Here is a 16,169-nt window from a genome sequence, read left to right on the forward strand (position 1 = left end):
ATATGCCAATCTCTTGTAATCATCATACATATATACATTTCAACAAAATATGTGATTGATTTGGGAATTCCCCTAAAAATTAAGGCATCGTATTATGGACTACTAAGTAGTCACAGACACGCTACATGATGCAACAATGAATGCTCACTGCTAAAGCTGAAGGAGAAATAAATTGAAATCAAAATGTTGAAAGATTAAAAAAACCTTCCACCAAAGGTTAAGAAGCCTTATCAGAATTACCCTCTTCCACCAACATAATTAAGATTTGTTCCTATCTAGAACTCCTCTTATATGTCTCCATACTGAAAGGTTCTGCAAAGACAGGTTCGTATTTCTTATTCAGCACTATCTACCCAGTGCCTGGCACACAGAATGTGCTTAATAGCAGTTATAACAATATTTTAACAGATATACTCAGGCTTCTCTATTGGTCATTTCAGATGGAGCTGTTTCATCAGTAAGAAGTTCATATTTAGTGCAATCAGATAAGAAAATAGAAGCCAAAACTTGTGTCTCCAGTCCCCCTAGAAATGCATTGTCTACTGCTCCTATTAAGGAAACTCCATGGAATTGGTCTTTTAAAAATCATAAAGAGCCAGAACAGAGAATTTACAAGAAGCCTAACCTGGTGGTGAAGCCTTTGCAGCTGGTGAGTGAGGTTTACAGACTTGGTCCTGGAAATCCAGCATGGTGGAGGGCTAACTGGACGACTGCTTCATTAAACCAAAGTTCTATTTTAGAAAGTCTTATTTCTGGGAGTTTGATTTCTTGGAAGAGACTAGAGTTTTGGTCTGAAATCACTTTATGCAGCATTTATTCTGGTTTTCAATCTTTTTTTATTTTCCCTAGCTTTCCTTCAAGTCTCATTTTCAAGTTTTCACATGGCTTTGAAGACTTGACAGTTCTCTTAAGATGACATTGCTGATTCTCTAAACCCTGGACTGCTTTAGAAGGGAAGACTTGAGGAGCTTTGTGTCAACTGTATGCCTCAACAGCTGCTGCAGATTACTCCCACCTATACTCAGTTATAGGGAGCTTTCTTTTTTCTACTTTATTACCTCTCCACAGACATTTTCCCTTTTTGTGTTCTCGTCTCCTATTACTTACTCTATTGTTATTAAGGAATTAATAGTTATGCTCCTTCCCTTCTACCCGCTATACCTGCTTTTTTCACGGAAGGGAAACGTTGTTCTATGAGAGTCTGCTGTGTTTTCTAGAGGACAATAGGAAGGCCTAAAGGAAAATAATATATTTTAGGATGAGTATTTGAGAAACCCTACTTTTTATTACAAAACTAGTTTGAAATTTATTCTTTCAGATTACCTTTGCTGGTAAGGTTGGGTAAGATGAGAACCTTAGTTCAATCTGAATATTTGAAGTACCATATCTTAGTGTTGTATAGGGTTGTTGAGCAATACACTTTTAACTCTTTACCTAATAACATAAGGAAGTAGGTTTTCATATTTTATCATAGGTAAGAATCACTGAGGGAATTTTTTAAATGCATAATTGTGGGCCCCACTTCCAGTTATTCTGAATTAGTAAGTGTAGACTAAAGCCCAAGAATCTTCATTTTTATAATTTCCTAGGTGATTCTGATAAAGGTGATTCATGAAATATACTTGGAGAAATGTCATGAAGTTTGAAATGTTACCCAAAGATTTATGTTGGCTTCTTTGATTTCTTTCTTAACTTGTAGCAAGTAGAAATCGAAAAATCACAGCTCACTCTGGCAATGGAAAATCATGATATCCCACCAGATGCTGCCTGGGACAAGAAATTATGCAGACTGCCGCCATTAGATACCAGTACCCTTGTGGGAGTCTTTGTGGAAAATATAATCTCTCCTAGTCAATTCTACATCCAAATATATAGCAGGGATTCATCAGAGTTACTTGAAGACATGATGATTGAAATGCGGTAGGAGTCTCTTGTTTTCAAAGTATCTCATTCTAAATCAGTGATTCTCAAATCTTTTGGCTTCAGGACTCTTAAAAATTAAGGACCCAAGAGAGTTTCGTTTAATTGATTTTTATATAGAAATTAAAAGGACGAGATTTTTAAAATATCTTTTTTAAAATGTAGTAAATCCAAGTGTGTGAATATAAATAACATTTTTATGAAAATATTTTTGTAAATTAGAAGAGTGGCATTGTTTACATTTTTTTGCAGATCGCTTTAATACCTAGCTTAATAGAAGAAACTTGGATTTTTAAATATCTGCTTCTGTTTTGAGATATGTTGTTTTAGTTGAAATGTTAACACAGTGAAAAGGGCAAATAACTATTTTCATAATAATACTAAAATATTAAAATAGCGTTGTCCTTATGGACTTCCCAAAAGATATTACCAGGATTTCCAGGGGTTCGTGAACTATACTTGGAGAACTGATGCTCTAAGTTATCTCTCTTCTCTACTGAAAAATGATGTCCTTTATTAATAAACACCATGTAAAATGTATACATTTTCAATCACTTTAGATTTATTCATGAGCAATAATGTCTAATTTTTATATTAGTGTTACATACAAGTGGTTTTTTTGTTATTTATTTTGTATCTCTTCAAAAGTACCTCATGTTTTTTTTTCTAATTTTACGTAATATAATCACATCCCTCCAAGAATACCTAGAATAATGTAAGTCACATAATAATCACTTGATAAATATATTCTTGTATGGTCCATTTTATAATATATGTCTATGTTTTAAAGCACACTTACTGGCTCTGTGACTTTGAAGTTATTTTACTTCTCTGGGTCTGGTCTTCTAATCTCCAAAATAGGGTTACTGATAGTACTTAGCTCAGAGTTGTGAATGTAGAAGTACTTAGAATAGAGTCTGGCTCAAATGTTGGCTGCTATTATTATTAATACTGTATCTGCTGTTGCTTGGTGTTGGGATGTTGAGGCACTGGCTGTACAAGGAAAGGCAGTCAGAGTCTTTGCCTTTGTGAACACAGTGATTAGCTAGGAAAATAGATGAGGGATAAGGGGGCTATTGTGTGAGGCAGGAGTTCTGCCTGGGCAAGGTGGAGGAGAGCTTCATTAAGGAGACACTTGAGCTAGGCCTCAAATATAAGTAACAATTTTTCCAGACGAGGAGGTGTGAGTGGATATGTGCAGATCCAGTCACTGGAACCAAGGCTAACATTAACAAAGGAGTGAGCCGTGTGCTCTGGGAACAACAAATAGGGAATTAAAGTCACCACTGAGTGAGATGGGGGGACAATGACTGTATGTGAAACTGGAAGACTAGGGACAAACTAAAGTATGGACACTCCGGGAAGGGAATTTTATTTCTTCTGTATACAGAGAGAAACCTCTAAAGGTTTTAAGAGAGAATATTAGGTTTATATTTTAGAAGGATAACTCTAGTTGCAGTGTGGAGGATTGAAAGAGTGAAGGGGAGAAGATCCGTTATAGGCTAGTGTTGGTGAGAGAGAGTGGAAAGGAGAGAAATTAGGAAAATAGAATTGTCAAATCTTGATGACAAGAATGTGGTTGAAAAGATGAGAGAAAAGGAAAACATGAAAACTGCTGATTTTAGAAATTAGGTAGGTTTCAGCTGGGCTTGGAAGTTAGAAGTTTACAGATAGTGAATTTAAGGTGATCATGAGATACTGAATTGGTAATATTGAGTGGGTAATATTAGAATTAGGGTTTAGCCAGTGTTACAAAGACATTAAGTTAGCTATAGTAGATAAAAGTTTATTTCTTCTTCCCATAATAGTTCATGTATAAGTAATACTTCTGATATGATAGCTCCAGGTGTTAAGGGACATCGGTGTTTTTTGTCTTGCTGCCCAAGATAATACATTGGCCCACCCACATGGTCCAGGATGTAGCTCATTGCCAGATCCTCTAGGTCTTCATTACAGCCCGTTGGAAAGGGAAGTAGGGGAGGTAGAGGGTTGGAGGATCCCTTTTTCTTTAAAAGACACAAGGTGGATTTTCACACTTTACTTTTTTAAAAATTGTGATAAAATACACATGAATTCACAAATCACATCCCATTGGCCAGAACTTAGTATTCATGTAGCCACATTTAGATGTAAAGGAGCCTGGAAAGGCAGTTAAAAATAGGGATTCTATTGCCTGACCAGGTGACTAGGTTGGTTGGAATGGTTATGAGTTCAGTTCCCTGGAGGACACATTACGTAGGCATGTCTGAGAAGCAGCTGATCAATGTTTCTCTCTCACATAAGTATTTCTCTGTCTCTCCCTCTCTCTCTAAAAATCAATGAAGCAGCCCGGCTGGCATCGCTCAGTGGTTGAGCGTTGACCAGTGAACTAGGAGGTCATGGTTCGGTTCAATTACTGGTCAGGACAATGCCCAATCCCATTGTGGGGCATGTAGGAGACAGCTGATCAATGATTCTCATCATTGATGTTTCTATCTTTCTCTTCCTCTCTGAAATCAATTAAAAATTAATAATAAATTTTTAAATGAAAAAATAAAAATCAATGAAACATGTCATCCAGTAAGGATAAATATTTTTTTAAAAAAAGAATAGGGATGCTATTACTACAAAAAAAGAGAAGAGATTGGAAATTGGCAACAACTAGCATCTTTTCCATACAGTTGGAAATAAAGTTGTTGTTGTTTTTTTAAAATATATTTTATTGATATTTTACAGAGAGGAAGAGAGAGAGAGAGAGAGAGAGAGAGCTAGAAACGTCGATGAGAGAGAAACATCGACCAGCTGCCTCTTGCACACCCCCTACCGGGGATGTGCCCGCAACCAATGTACATGCCCTTGACCGGAATTGAACCTGGGACCGTTCAGTCCACAGACCAATGCTCTACCACTGAGCCAAACTGGTTTCGGCGGAAATAAAGTTTTAAAAGTGCAGAAGGGATGCAGAGTCAAACATAGAGATGGAAAATAATCAGTTTATCAATAGTAGTATAAGGTATGAAAATGGATGATGCAGTAAAGAAAAAACAAACCAAAATTTTTTTAAATGAATGAGATTGTATACAGCAAGAATAATAATAAATAGTTAATATTTGTGTGTTTACTAATTTGGACTTTGCTAAACATTCACATATTGTAAGTAAGGCTTTATTATCACCATTCCCATCTTCAACAAGTAACCTGAAGCACAGAAAAATGAAGTCATCACACAGCTAGTAAATGATGGATGTGAACCCAAGTTATTGGTTTTAGAGCCTAAGCTTTTAATATATTACACTCCCTAAAGAAAAGCCCCGAGAGAACCCAAACTTTTAAGGCAATTACAGAGCCTTTCAGGGAATAATTATGGACAAGAAAGTAGTAGGAAAAGAGAGTATCTTAGAAACTAGGATAGAATTTGAAAGAGGAAAGGATCCGGGCCATTCTGCAGAGAGAGCAAGTATATTGAAAGCTGAGGAGAAAGGCTACTGGATTTGGGAATTAACAGACCATTATTATTTTTACAATGTCCATTTTAGGAAGTTGTGGGGAATGAAGTTAGACTGCATTCTTCAGTAGAGAATGTGAGGCAAAATGAGTATGAGTTTTCTATTTAAAGATGTTTGTTGATGAAGAGAGGGATTTAGAAAAGAGAAAGGAAAATTAAACTAATTGGTAATAATAAGCATTAACAAATCAGAAAAAGTGAGGGCTTTTTCCTTTGCTTTTTTCCAAGACTTCCTTGCTCTTGATACACTAGTAAAAATTGTTCTTCCCTTTTGTTCCCATGTTACGGAATTCCACAGGCGCTGTTATTCTAACCAACTGGTTTCTGATCGATATGCCATGCCAGAATATTTTATCCAACCAGGACATCTCTGTTGTGTAAAGATTTCTGAGGATAAGTGGTGGTATCGAGTCATTATCCATCGAGTTCTTGGGAAACAGGAAGTTGAAGTGTTCTACCCAGACTTTGGAAATATTGGAACTGTTCAGAAGTCCTCCTTGAGGTTCCTCAAGTGAGTTAACAAATTTAGGAAGGACAACTCAAGTTTTGAATCACTGCCAAAGCTTTGTGTGTTAGGAGACCTCCTTGTTTTGTTTTCTTTTGCTTTCCTCTCTCTATCCTTCCCTGCTTACCATTCCTTTCTTCTTAGTGCAGACTTGGCAAATGGTCATTTAGGTTCACAGCTGGATTATAATCTCTTGTGTCTTTTTTTCACATAACTGTGAATCTGAATAGACTATGAGATTGAATTTCAACCTCTTATTAAGAAAATGTTTCTTTGGGTTATGCTAAGAGTTGCATTTATATGGCATGAAGATTTCCTCTTCCTACCTATTTGCATGGTTTTAAAAAACTACTATATTTAATAATTTTACTAGTATTTCTTAGAGTGCTTTAAAGTATAAGACATTAATTTAAAAATGCATGAATAAAATACTCTGAAATGGTGTGATAGCTAAAATCAAGAAATGGCTTAGAAATTCCATAGCATACAGTATAAAAACATGATTAAGTATTAATATATTTGATTATCAATTGCAGATGCTGCTACACAAAGCTTCCAGCTCAGGCTATCCCTTGTTCTTTGGCTTGGGTGAGACCAGTAGAGGTATGTTTACTTGTTTTCCTCTTACTCAGAAATTATGTGATGCCGAGAACAGATTCAGTTTCTCAAAGAAATCATTGTAGAAAATATGGAGGACAGATGTATAAAAATAATTGTACTGTGCCATATTTGCTATAGAGATTTCTGCTTTGTATGGAAATATGTATGAAGAAGAATATACATCTCTGTTCAAGGTAATTAGGGAAGGCCTCATAATACAGTGGTATTTGAGTGGAATTATGAAGGAAGATTAAGACTATAACTGGACAAAAAAGAGAAGACATTCCAGGCTAAATGAGAATAGCACAAAGCATCTCAAATTTGAGAAGTCTGAAGTGGTTCTGTTTGGCAATGTAATATAGGATGTGCTGGAGTTGAGGCATGGCAAATGATGGCAGAGAAATAGACAGAAACCTAAGGGGACCCATTTTCCTGTTCAGGAATCTGGACGTTGTCTTTTAGATGCTGGGGAGCAGCTAAAGAGTATCCATGGGGAGCTGCCACAGTCAATCTATGTTTTTTTAAAAGATTCTCTAGTAACATCTTCATGGGAAATGATTGTAGTGGGATGAAGCAGGAGGTATTTTCACCCAGGTAGTTAAATTTGTTTATATAGTTATATTTATGTACTTAATATATGTTTTTCCCTCAGAATTCTAACTTGTACATACCATACATATTATTATACTGTATTTGTCTGTTTATCAGTTGCTTACGTATACATGGATTTTTCTCTTTAAATTTTTTTAAATACAAAAAACACAGTAAAGAGGAAAGAAAAAGAAAAACCATTATGTATAATTTTACCACTGAACACATTAAATTTAGAAATTTGATGAAGGTTTCTTTCAGTTTAGGTTAGCTTATTGGTTGTTGGAGGTTAGGATTTTTGTAGTCTTGAGCATTTCATAAAATAGTAATCCTGTTATTTCATATTTCATGTTTTCACTCAGCATTTTAGCACAAATATGTTTATGTTACCATAATTCTCAGTTTTAATAGACTCACAGTAATCTGTTAGATAAATGTGCTTCATGGCCTGTTTATCCCTTTATTGTTAGACACTTAATCTGCTTCTGATTTTTTAGTATTATAAATAATGTATGCAGTGTATGTTTTTTGTGCAAGTCAGTATTCAGGATTGTTTTCTAAGGGTGAATTGTAGCCCTGACTTACATCACGAAGCTCAGCGCTAAATTTGTGACCAATGTTCATTACTCTCATATCTGCCAGATCGCTATCATTACTGATTCTCTTTGCTTTGTTTTCTTATTTCTTTCCTGAATTTAGGGCTTCTGGCCTTAGGGATTTGCCCTTTCTGATCAATGGAATAGTTTATGCAAAGAATTCTTCTTTTCGTCAATTCAGTTTTAAGCCCAAATGTTATTTCCCTAAGAAGGACTTCCTTGACCTGCCAATTTAAAATGCACCTTTCCACATCCATCCTTCAGAGTGACTTTATTTTATCTTCATAACACTTTCTGGTATTATTTTAATTATTTGTTCACATTCAGAAGTGTAAGCTCCTGAGGTCAAGGACATTATCTTGTTCACTAGATCACCAGTGCATATACTATGACCAAGTGGGATTTATTCTGGGGATACAAGGATGGTACAATATTCACAAATCAATAAATGTGATACATCACATAAACAAACTGAGAGACAAAAATCACATAATCATATCAATCGATGCAGAAAAAGCATTTGACAAAATCCAACACCCTTTCTTGATAAAAACTCAGCAAAGTGGGAATAGAGGGATCATAATAAAAGTCTTATATGACAAACCTATAGCCAACATCATACTCAAGGGGCAAAAACTAAACTCATCCCCCCTAAGAACAGGCACAAGACAGGAATGCCCACTTTCACCACTCCTGTTCGATATAGTATTGGAAGTGCGAGCCATAGTGATCAGACAAGAAGAAATAAAAGGCATCCAAATTGGTAAAGAAAAAGTAAAATTGTCCTCATTCTCAAATGGCACGATACTGTACATAGAAAACCCCAAAGACTCCATCAGAAAACTACTAGACCTAACAAATGAACTTGCAGTGTAGCAGGGAATTCACTTTTGCTTATGCTTACTATATATAATTTATGTTTGAGTTTATCATGTGAATTTTATATCTTGATTCTATTTCAGGAATATTGGACATCCAGAGCCATTTTACAGTTCCAGAAGTTGTGTGGTTTGAAGCCATTAGTTGGGGTAGTAGATGAATACATAGATGGAATCCTTAACATTTTTCTGTGTGATACATCTTCAAATGAAGACATCTATTTCCATCATGTCTTGAGAACAGAGGGCCATGCTATTGTATGCCGAGAAAATGTCCCTTCTAAGGTGGAGCAGTATTTTGTAATTTTATTTAATCTCAACAGGTATAAGAGAATTTAATACAGAAGGTTATTTTATTTATTCCCTAGTCTTAGATACCTGTGAGATTCCCGCCTTCTCAATACAGAGCACTCTCTTCATTTTCAAATGACCATAAAAAACTGCAGTTCGTTTCCTGTCCTTGAATACTTGTATTTTAAATAATTGATTGAGAATTTACCCTGAAGTATTTTAATTCTCTCAGGTGTCCTTAGAGAAGAACTGTACTCTTCTTATTTTGCAATTATTGATAGCAATGTTTGCATTACCATTAATATTGATGTTGAGAATTTTTCTGACTAGGAAAAACTTTCATTGTTTTTAACTATTAATTTTAGAAGATAATACATTTCCACAACAATTGAAAATTATGAAATACTAACTTTTTCACTTTTCTCTGAGTAATTAAACACTTTCTTCTTTATTTTATCCTAGGGTTTCAGCGAACTCAATCCTTTAGTTTTATACACTAAATCCAGTGAAGGGCCAGAGGACGTCTTGACAGTACCTGGTTGTCCTTCCCAGAACCACTATTTTAATGGAGACCGAGAGATAAGTCCACAGTCAAAAGAGAGTGATTTATATACCCCGGTAATAGGTTTTTGCAAATATGATTATAATTATTTTTATTTTTAACATTTAATTAGTGCTTACTATATGCCAAACACTATAAATAGAACTTGAAGTATGATATATTAACCTTCATAAAGTCTCTGTGACATAGTTACTATAATAATTGTATTTTACAGGTAAGGAAACAGAGGCTTTCCAAACCTAGGAAGTGTCTAGTGAGAGACATTTACCTATACCTCTCATAAATTTCTGGTTTCACCCTTTGCTTCAGTAATGCTTCCTCCTGCACGAATTCTTCTGCACTCAATTCCATAGCTGCCTCAGTGTGATTGTGACTTCACTTACACCAATCCAAATGCTGACAGTCCTCAGTTTCTTCCTCAGGTGTTCTTATGTTCTCATTTCTCTGTAAACCTTTTTGCGGCTCCCACCCACAGCAATACAAACATTATTATTATTCCAGTAGCAGTAATAACATAAAACAACAGCAACACTTATTGAACTCATACTGTGTGGCAGGCACTGTTGTAAGCACTCACATGTACTAATTAATTTATTTTTACAACCACTTTATCAGGTTGGTACTTTCATATCTCTACTTTACATATAAATGAGGCACATAATAAGAACTTAAATGATTTTCAACCAGTGAACAAATAAACATGTCCTTTGAGTCTTATATTCCTCCTGGCAGCAAGTACTGGGCTAAGAATATAGGGTATGTTCAAATTGGAGTGCCAAAAAGTGTTTTTCTGGACACAAAGGACTTATTTTCTTATAATACAATAGGAAAATATTAGTATGTATTATATATGTGACTTTAAAATTATTGATATGATTATATTTTTTTAGTAGACACTAGTTATTACAAAAAGAGAAAAGAAAAAGCAAATTTGACTACTGGGGATATTTAACTGGCTTTGAAAAATATATGTGAAAGTTTATTGCTGCATGTTTTTAAAAATATATTTTTATTGATTTCAGAGAGGAAAGAGAGATAGAAACATCAATGATGAGAAAGGATCATTGATTAGCTGCCTCCTGCAAGTCCCTACTAGGATCGAGCCCACAACCCAGGCATGTGCCCTTAACTGGAATTGAACCGGGCACCCTTTAGTCCGCAGGTTGACACTCTGTCCACTAAGCCAAAGCAGCTAGGGCTATTGTTGCATGTTTAATGCAATTTAAAGATTTTTTTTCTTTCTAGTTTACGTTAAAATTAATTGTGTTTGTTTGGCTTTTTTAAGCCTGAAGTTTTCTTAGTCATTATTATTTGATTAGAACAATTATATTTCCTGATTTAAAAATAATTGAATTCAACCTTTAATATTTGTAGAATATACTATCCTCATTCTGTTTATGTCTTCAAATAATCATAGTTCAGCCCTAGAAATGAAATAAGGCCATCTTTTCTGCAAGAGAGAAGTCTTAAAATTCCCCTATTCCATCCAGCCTATATTTTAACATATTAATACTGCTTTATGATACACAGATATACACGGAGTTCTCAGTAATTCCCACTCTTCTTGTAGGCATTCCAATAGTTTGTGTGTTAAATTCTTTATTGCATCTTCTCAGAACATCCTCCTTCCCTGGTAATATTTTAGTTCTAGCACTGAGAGGGACCTGCATTATTAGTTGTACTGTGATTATCCAGTTGTGTGTTTTCCTGCTATATTTGAGTTCTTTTTGAGTTGGAACCTGTTGCACTCATCTTTAAATTCACAGAACTTTCCTGTATACATTTCATAGTATATACTAAATAAATGTTTATTGGCCTGAACTAGTTCAGCAGGATGGGAAGTCCGAGGGTCATGAGTAAAGTTAGAAAACAATGTGGCATTTGTGTGAACCGCAACAAAATAATCCTTCCCTTCCCGAATATAGGCATACAGTTTTTGAAACAGCATTAGTATAAAAATTAAATAAAATAGCCCTGGCCAGTGTGCTCAGTGGTTAGAGCATTGCTCTCTGCCCCTTGTCAGAGTACCTATAGGAGGCAACCAGTCAATGCATCTCTCTCACATCGATGTTTCTCTCCACTCTCTTCAAAAAGCAATGGAAAAAATATCCTCAGGTGTGGATTAACAAAAAATAACAATAATATTTTATCTTTCATATCTACTAGCAAGATATTAATGATAAAAAGGCTGTCATTGACTTTGAATATGAGTCAAAGAAACCATTAAAGGATTCTGAATTCAGCTCTTTGAAAACTCAAGATAAGAGCTCTGAAGAAGATACAAAGTGTTCTATCCCTAAGCTAAAGGATCTGAAGGAAGAAAATGAGGTAGAAGGAAAGATTTTTTAAAATGTTATTAATGTAATACAAATAATCCATAAGTGAAGGGGGCTGAAATGAATAGCTCTTTAAACCTTACTATTGCTCTCAGTGCAGTCAGAGCATCTGCCACAGATGAATTATAAATTCTCCCTTCAGCAGTCACCAAAACCAAAGTAGAAGCAACATAGTCTTGATCACAAAAAGAAAGGGCCTTATCTGTCTTTGCTGTGTCAGTTACTACCCATAGCTTTGAGCATTCTTCAAGAATTATGCAGTGATTAGAAACTATTATTGAGAAACAGTATTAGGAAAGCCCATCATGATAAAATGCTGAAAACTTTTTTGGAGGACATATTTTTATTTTAGTCAAATGTTTATGAACATAGCTTAGAGTCCCCCATTACTCCTCCCCCTATATTTCCTGTTTCACAGATCCTTTTAATCTCTTTTAGCTGCTGCTTTTGGAATTTACCTCTATTTCTTTCATTACATAAGATGCTCATGTTATTTATTGATCTTTCAGTTAACTGTATATGTATGGACCACACACAACCAAATCCTTTTTTACCTCTCCTCACCATCTCACCAATATAGTTACCAAGCTTTCTGTTAGCTCACCATTCAATATTTACAGTGTTATGTCTCTGTAAATGCTGTTCACAGTCAATTTGTTATGGCAACTTTCCTTCCCTGCATAACTTCTATTTTCTTGTGTTAATGTTTTTTTTTTAACCCAGCATACAATAAAATTGACTTTCTTTTGATGCACTGTCCTGTCAATTTTATCACATGTATGGTTTTGTGCTCCACCCTCAATTTTTTGTCTTGAGAAGACCCTCTGGCCTTCCAGAGGGAGGAAAACTTGTTAGCTTCCTTGTTCCTTGAGATGGAGGTCCTTGAATCTGGTGCTTTTAACTACTACTGCTTTTTTTTTTTTTTTTTTTGCATTTTGCATTTTATATATTTCAACCACATTTTACTTTCAGTATTGTTTTACATTTGTTTCTGGTGTACAGCATAATGTTTAGAGTTAGACAGTCATATCCTTTTCAAAGTGGTACCCCTGTAGTTCCAGTACCCACCTGGCACCATACACAGTTATCGCAATAATATTGACTATATTCCCTATGCTGTATTTTATATCCCCTTGACTGTTTTGTAACTACCAATTTTAATTTAATCCCTTCACCTTTTTCACCCTCCAGTCTCTGTGGCAACCACCAGCCAGATCTCTGTGTCTATGAGTCTATTTCAATTTTATTTGCATCTAGCTGCTTCTTACTTAGACTTTCAACTAGTGCTTTTGTTTCATTTCCACTTTACCTCCTTACTTAAAAAAAAACTTTGTGTGCCAATTCCTGTACTTTTGTGGTATCAGTGGTATAAATTTGGGTTTCTTCTTAGTTTTTCCATTCTAAGCTTAGGATTCCACTTTCTCAGGACTGATGATCAGTTGTCATTTGTCTGCTCTCCTGTATCCAGAATGTAAATGTATTTTCTGCTCTTTTGTTCCCTTTGACCATGAGTTTATACCTTAAATTTCTTTATTTTATTTTGGTAATATTTTAGGAGAGAGAGAGTAATAAATTGTGTATTCAAACTACCATCTTTAACTGGAATCAGAAAAAAATTGTAAACCTAAATTTTAAAATATACTCATATTGGAACTATAAATTAAAGCTTTTGTGTCTTCTGATACGTTCTAGGATGAGATCCCCACTGGAATGCCATGCCTGGAGTCAGTGACCATAGGTGATGATGTTTGGGATGAAAACTGGTTACCTTTGCGAGCTAAAATGGGAAAAGAGGGCGATGCCTCTCACTTACTTACCTCCAGCCATGGTGGAAAGAAGCCAAACCTGTCATGTAAAGAAATGCCAGAGAAGGTTAGATCCTTGAGAGAGAGAAAAAAGTGAATCACTACTGAAAAAACAGTAAACTCACCTGTTGACACCTCAAGAAAGCCATATATTCTTCAATTCAAAATGATTTATCAGAAGATAATTCAAAAAAATGTTCTGTTTCTTTTAAAGTTAGTCATGGTAGGAAGGGGGATAGAATGAAACAGGAACAAATAAACCATTGATTTATTGTGCCTTTCTACCCTTTCAATCATGATTTTTATTTCATCATTGGCATCTGGTCAGGGCATTAGGATCTGTAAGTAAACTGTTTTCCCGAATTTTGTTTTTGCTGCATTAGTCTTGTAATATAATTTCTGGATGTCAGCAGTGAGAGAACATTTGCTAATATTGGTCCTAACTATATATTTCAATTTTAATTTATTTCCCACCAGTTAAGGTGCTCCTTCTAGTTTATGCCATTTAAATACTATCCTATCTAATAAAAGAGTAATATACAAATTGACCATCACTCTAACACACAAGATGGCTGCCCCATGTGGTCAAAGATCATGCCCCCATGTGGACACAAGATGGCCACCACAAGATTGCCAGCAGGGGAGGACAGTTGGGGAGAATCAAGCCTGCAGAGGAGGCAGTTAAGGGTGACCAGGCTGGCAGAGGAGGGAAGTTGGGGGCAACCATGTCTGCAGGGAAGGGCAGGTGTGGGAGACCCAGACCTGCAGGGGAGAGCAATTGGGAGCCAGCAGTCCTGGATGTCCAAAGGCGCAATTAGGCCCAGTGGGATCAGGCCTAAATGGGTGGTAGGACATCCCTCAAGGGGTTCCCATATTGGAGAGGGTGCAGGCTGGGCTGAGGGACACACACCCCCATGCACAAATTTTGTGCACTGGGCCTCTAGTATGATGATAAAAAAAATCATCTAGCCGTGAAAAAAGTATTGAGGAAAATACTGCAAATAACTAATATTTGTTTTTATGAGATACTAGAGCCCCAGTGCACAAAATCCGTGCACAGGGACGTGTGACTCTCAGCCCAGCCTGCACCCTCTCCAATCTGGGACCCCACTCACAATCCAGGACTGCTTGTCTGCTTGCCTTCCTGATTGCCCCTAACCAATTCTGCCTGCCAGCCTGATCACACCCTAACTATTCCCCTACCAGCCTGATTGATGCCTAACTGCTCCCCTGCCAGCCTGTTTGCCCCTAATTGCTCTCCCCTGCAGGCCTGGTCACCCCTAACTGCCCTCCCCTGCAGGCCTGGGTCCCCCCAACTGTCCTCTGCAAGCTCGGTCGCCCCCAACTTTCCTCCTCTGCCGGCCTGGTCACCCCTAACTGCCCTCCCCTGCATGCTTGATCGCCCCCAGCTGCCCTCCCTTGCAGGCCTGCTCCCTCCAAACTGCCCTCCCCTGCTGGCCATCTTGTGGCAGCCACCTTTGACCACTTGGGGGCAGCCATCTTGTGTGTTGGAGTGACAATCAATTTGCACATTACTCTTTAGAGGCCTGGTGCATGGGTGGGGCCCCTGAAGGGTGTCCTGGATTAAGGTGGGGGTTCTCTTGGGGTTTGGGGTGGCCTGGGCAAGGGGTCTGTGGTGGTTTGCAGGCTGGCCATGCTCCCCGGCAACCCAAGCAGAGGTCTTGGTATCTGGGATTTCTTTTCTTTTATAATTGAAACTTTGTAGCCTTGAGTGGAGGCCTGAGCTGGCCAGAGTGTGTGGAAAGCTTGGCTTCCTCCATCGAGAGGAGGGGGCAACCCAAGCCTCCTGTTTGCAGCCATCTTAGTTGGGTTAATTTGCATACTAGTTCCACATTGGCTGGTGGGCGTTGCTTGTGATTTTAGTGGAGTGGTGGTTAATTTGCATATTACTCTTTTATTAGATAGGATGGGTATTCAGAGAAATTTAGGATACTAGGCCTGGATCAATCAATAATGAAAGGAGGAAAAGTCACAGAAAATTAATAAGTACCTTTTCTAGTTCAATATACATTGACTCCTTGTCTTTACTTTGCCCAAATTATCCTCTGTTTGGGCCATATGTCATTATTTTTCAGTTTATTGTTGGAATTTTTTCTCTGTAGGATTGGTGTATTTCTACACAAGATACATGGGATGATTCATGTCAGCCTTTAGGCCTTGTGAATGGAATGCAAGAAGAAGCTCAAAAACAAGAAGGACTGGGTGCTCAGGAAAAAAATACTGGGACAACCAGCATTCAAAAGGTAAATGTTTAATGAATGTTATTTTTACAGGTTTGCATGAGGAAGTGCTTTTATTTTTAGAAAGTAAAATTCTGATTAATGATCCCTCCCTTAGTATTTTGTAGAATACATATACATACAATGTACTATATGTTGATTTAATTTTTTTTTTAAATATATTTTATTGATTTTTTACAGAGAGGAAGAGAGAGGGATAGAGAGTTAGAAACATCGATGAGAGAGTCATCAATCACCTGCCTCTTGCACGTCCCCTACTGGAGATGTGCCCGCAACCAAGGTACATGCCCTTGACTGGAATTGAACCCGGGACCTTTCAGTCCGCAGACCGATGCTCTAC

The 16,169-nt window shown here is 36.8% G+C and overlaps 1 protein-coding gene across 1 annotated transcript in view; it reads left to right on the top strand.

Moving 5' to 3' along the window:
* TDRD5 (tudor domain containing 5) overlaps positions 1 to 16,169 on the top strand; it is a 46,561-nt gene that overhangs the window by 20,431 nt on the left and 9,961 nt on the right. Inside the window, exons 8-16 of the mRNA XM_084865155.1 lie at positions 441 to 649; positions 1,700 to 1,920; positions 5,703 to 5,915; positions 6,446 to 6,512; positions 8,659 to 8,859; positions 9,328 to 9,483; positions 11,594 to 11,755; positions 13,456 to 13,635; positions 15,692 to 15,832. Of these exons, the coding sequence (XP_084721281.1) occupies positions 441 to 649; positions 1,700 to 1,920; positions 5,703 to 5,915; positions 6,446 to 6,512; positions 8,659 to 8,859; positions 9,328 to 9,483; positions 11,594 to 11,755; positions 13,456 to 13,635; positions 15,692 to 15,832 (1,550 nt within the window). The remainder of the gene's footprint in view (positions 1 to 440; positions 650 to 1,699; positions 1,921 to 5,702; positions 5,916 to 6,445; positions 6,513 to 8,658; positions 8,860 to 9,327; positions 9,484 to 11,593; positions 11,756 to 13,455; positions 13,636 to 15,691; positions 15,833 to 16,169) is intronic.

The sequence above is a fragment of the Pipistrellus hanaki genome (genome assembly GCF_964339955.1).
Source record: "Pipistrellus hanaki genome assembly, chromosome: 18".
Classification (NCBI taxonomy): Eukaryota; Metazoa; Chordata; class Mammalia; order Chiroptera; family Vespertilionidae; genus Pipistrellus; species Pipistrellus hanaki.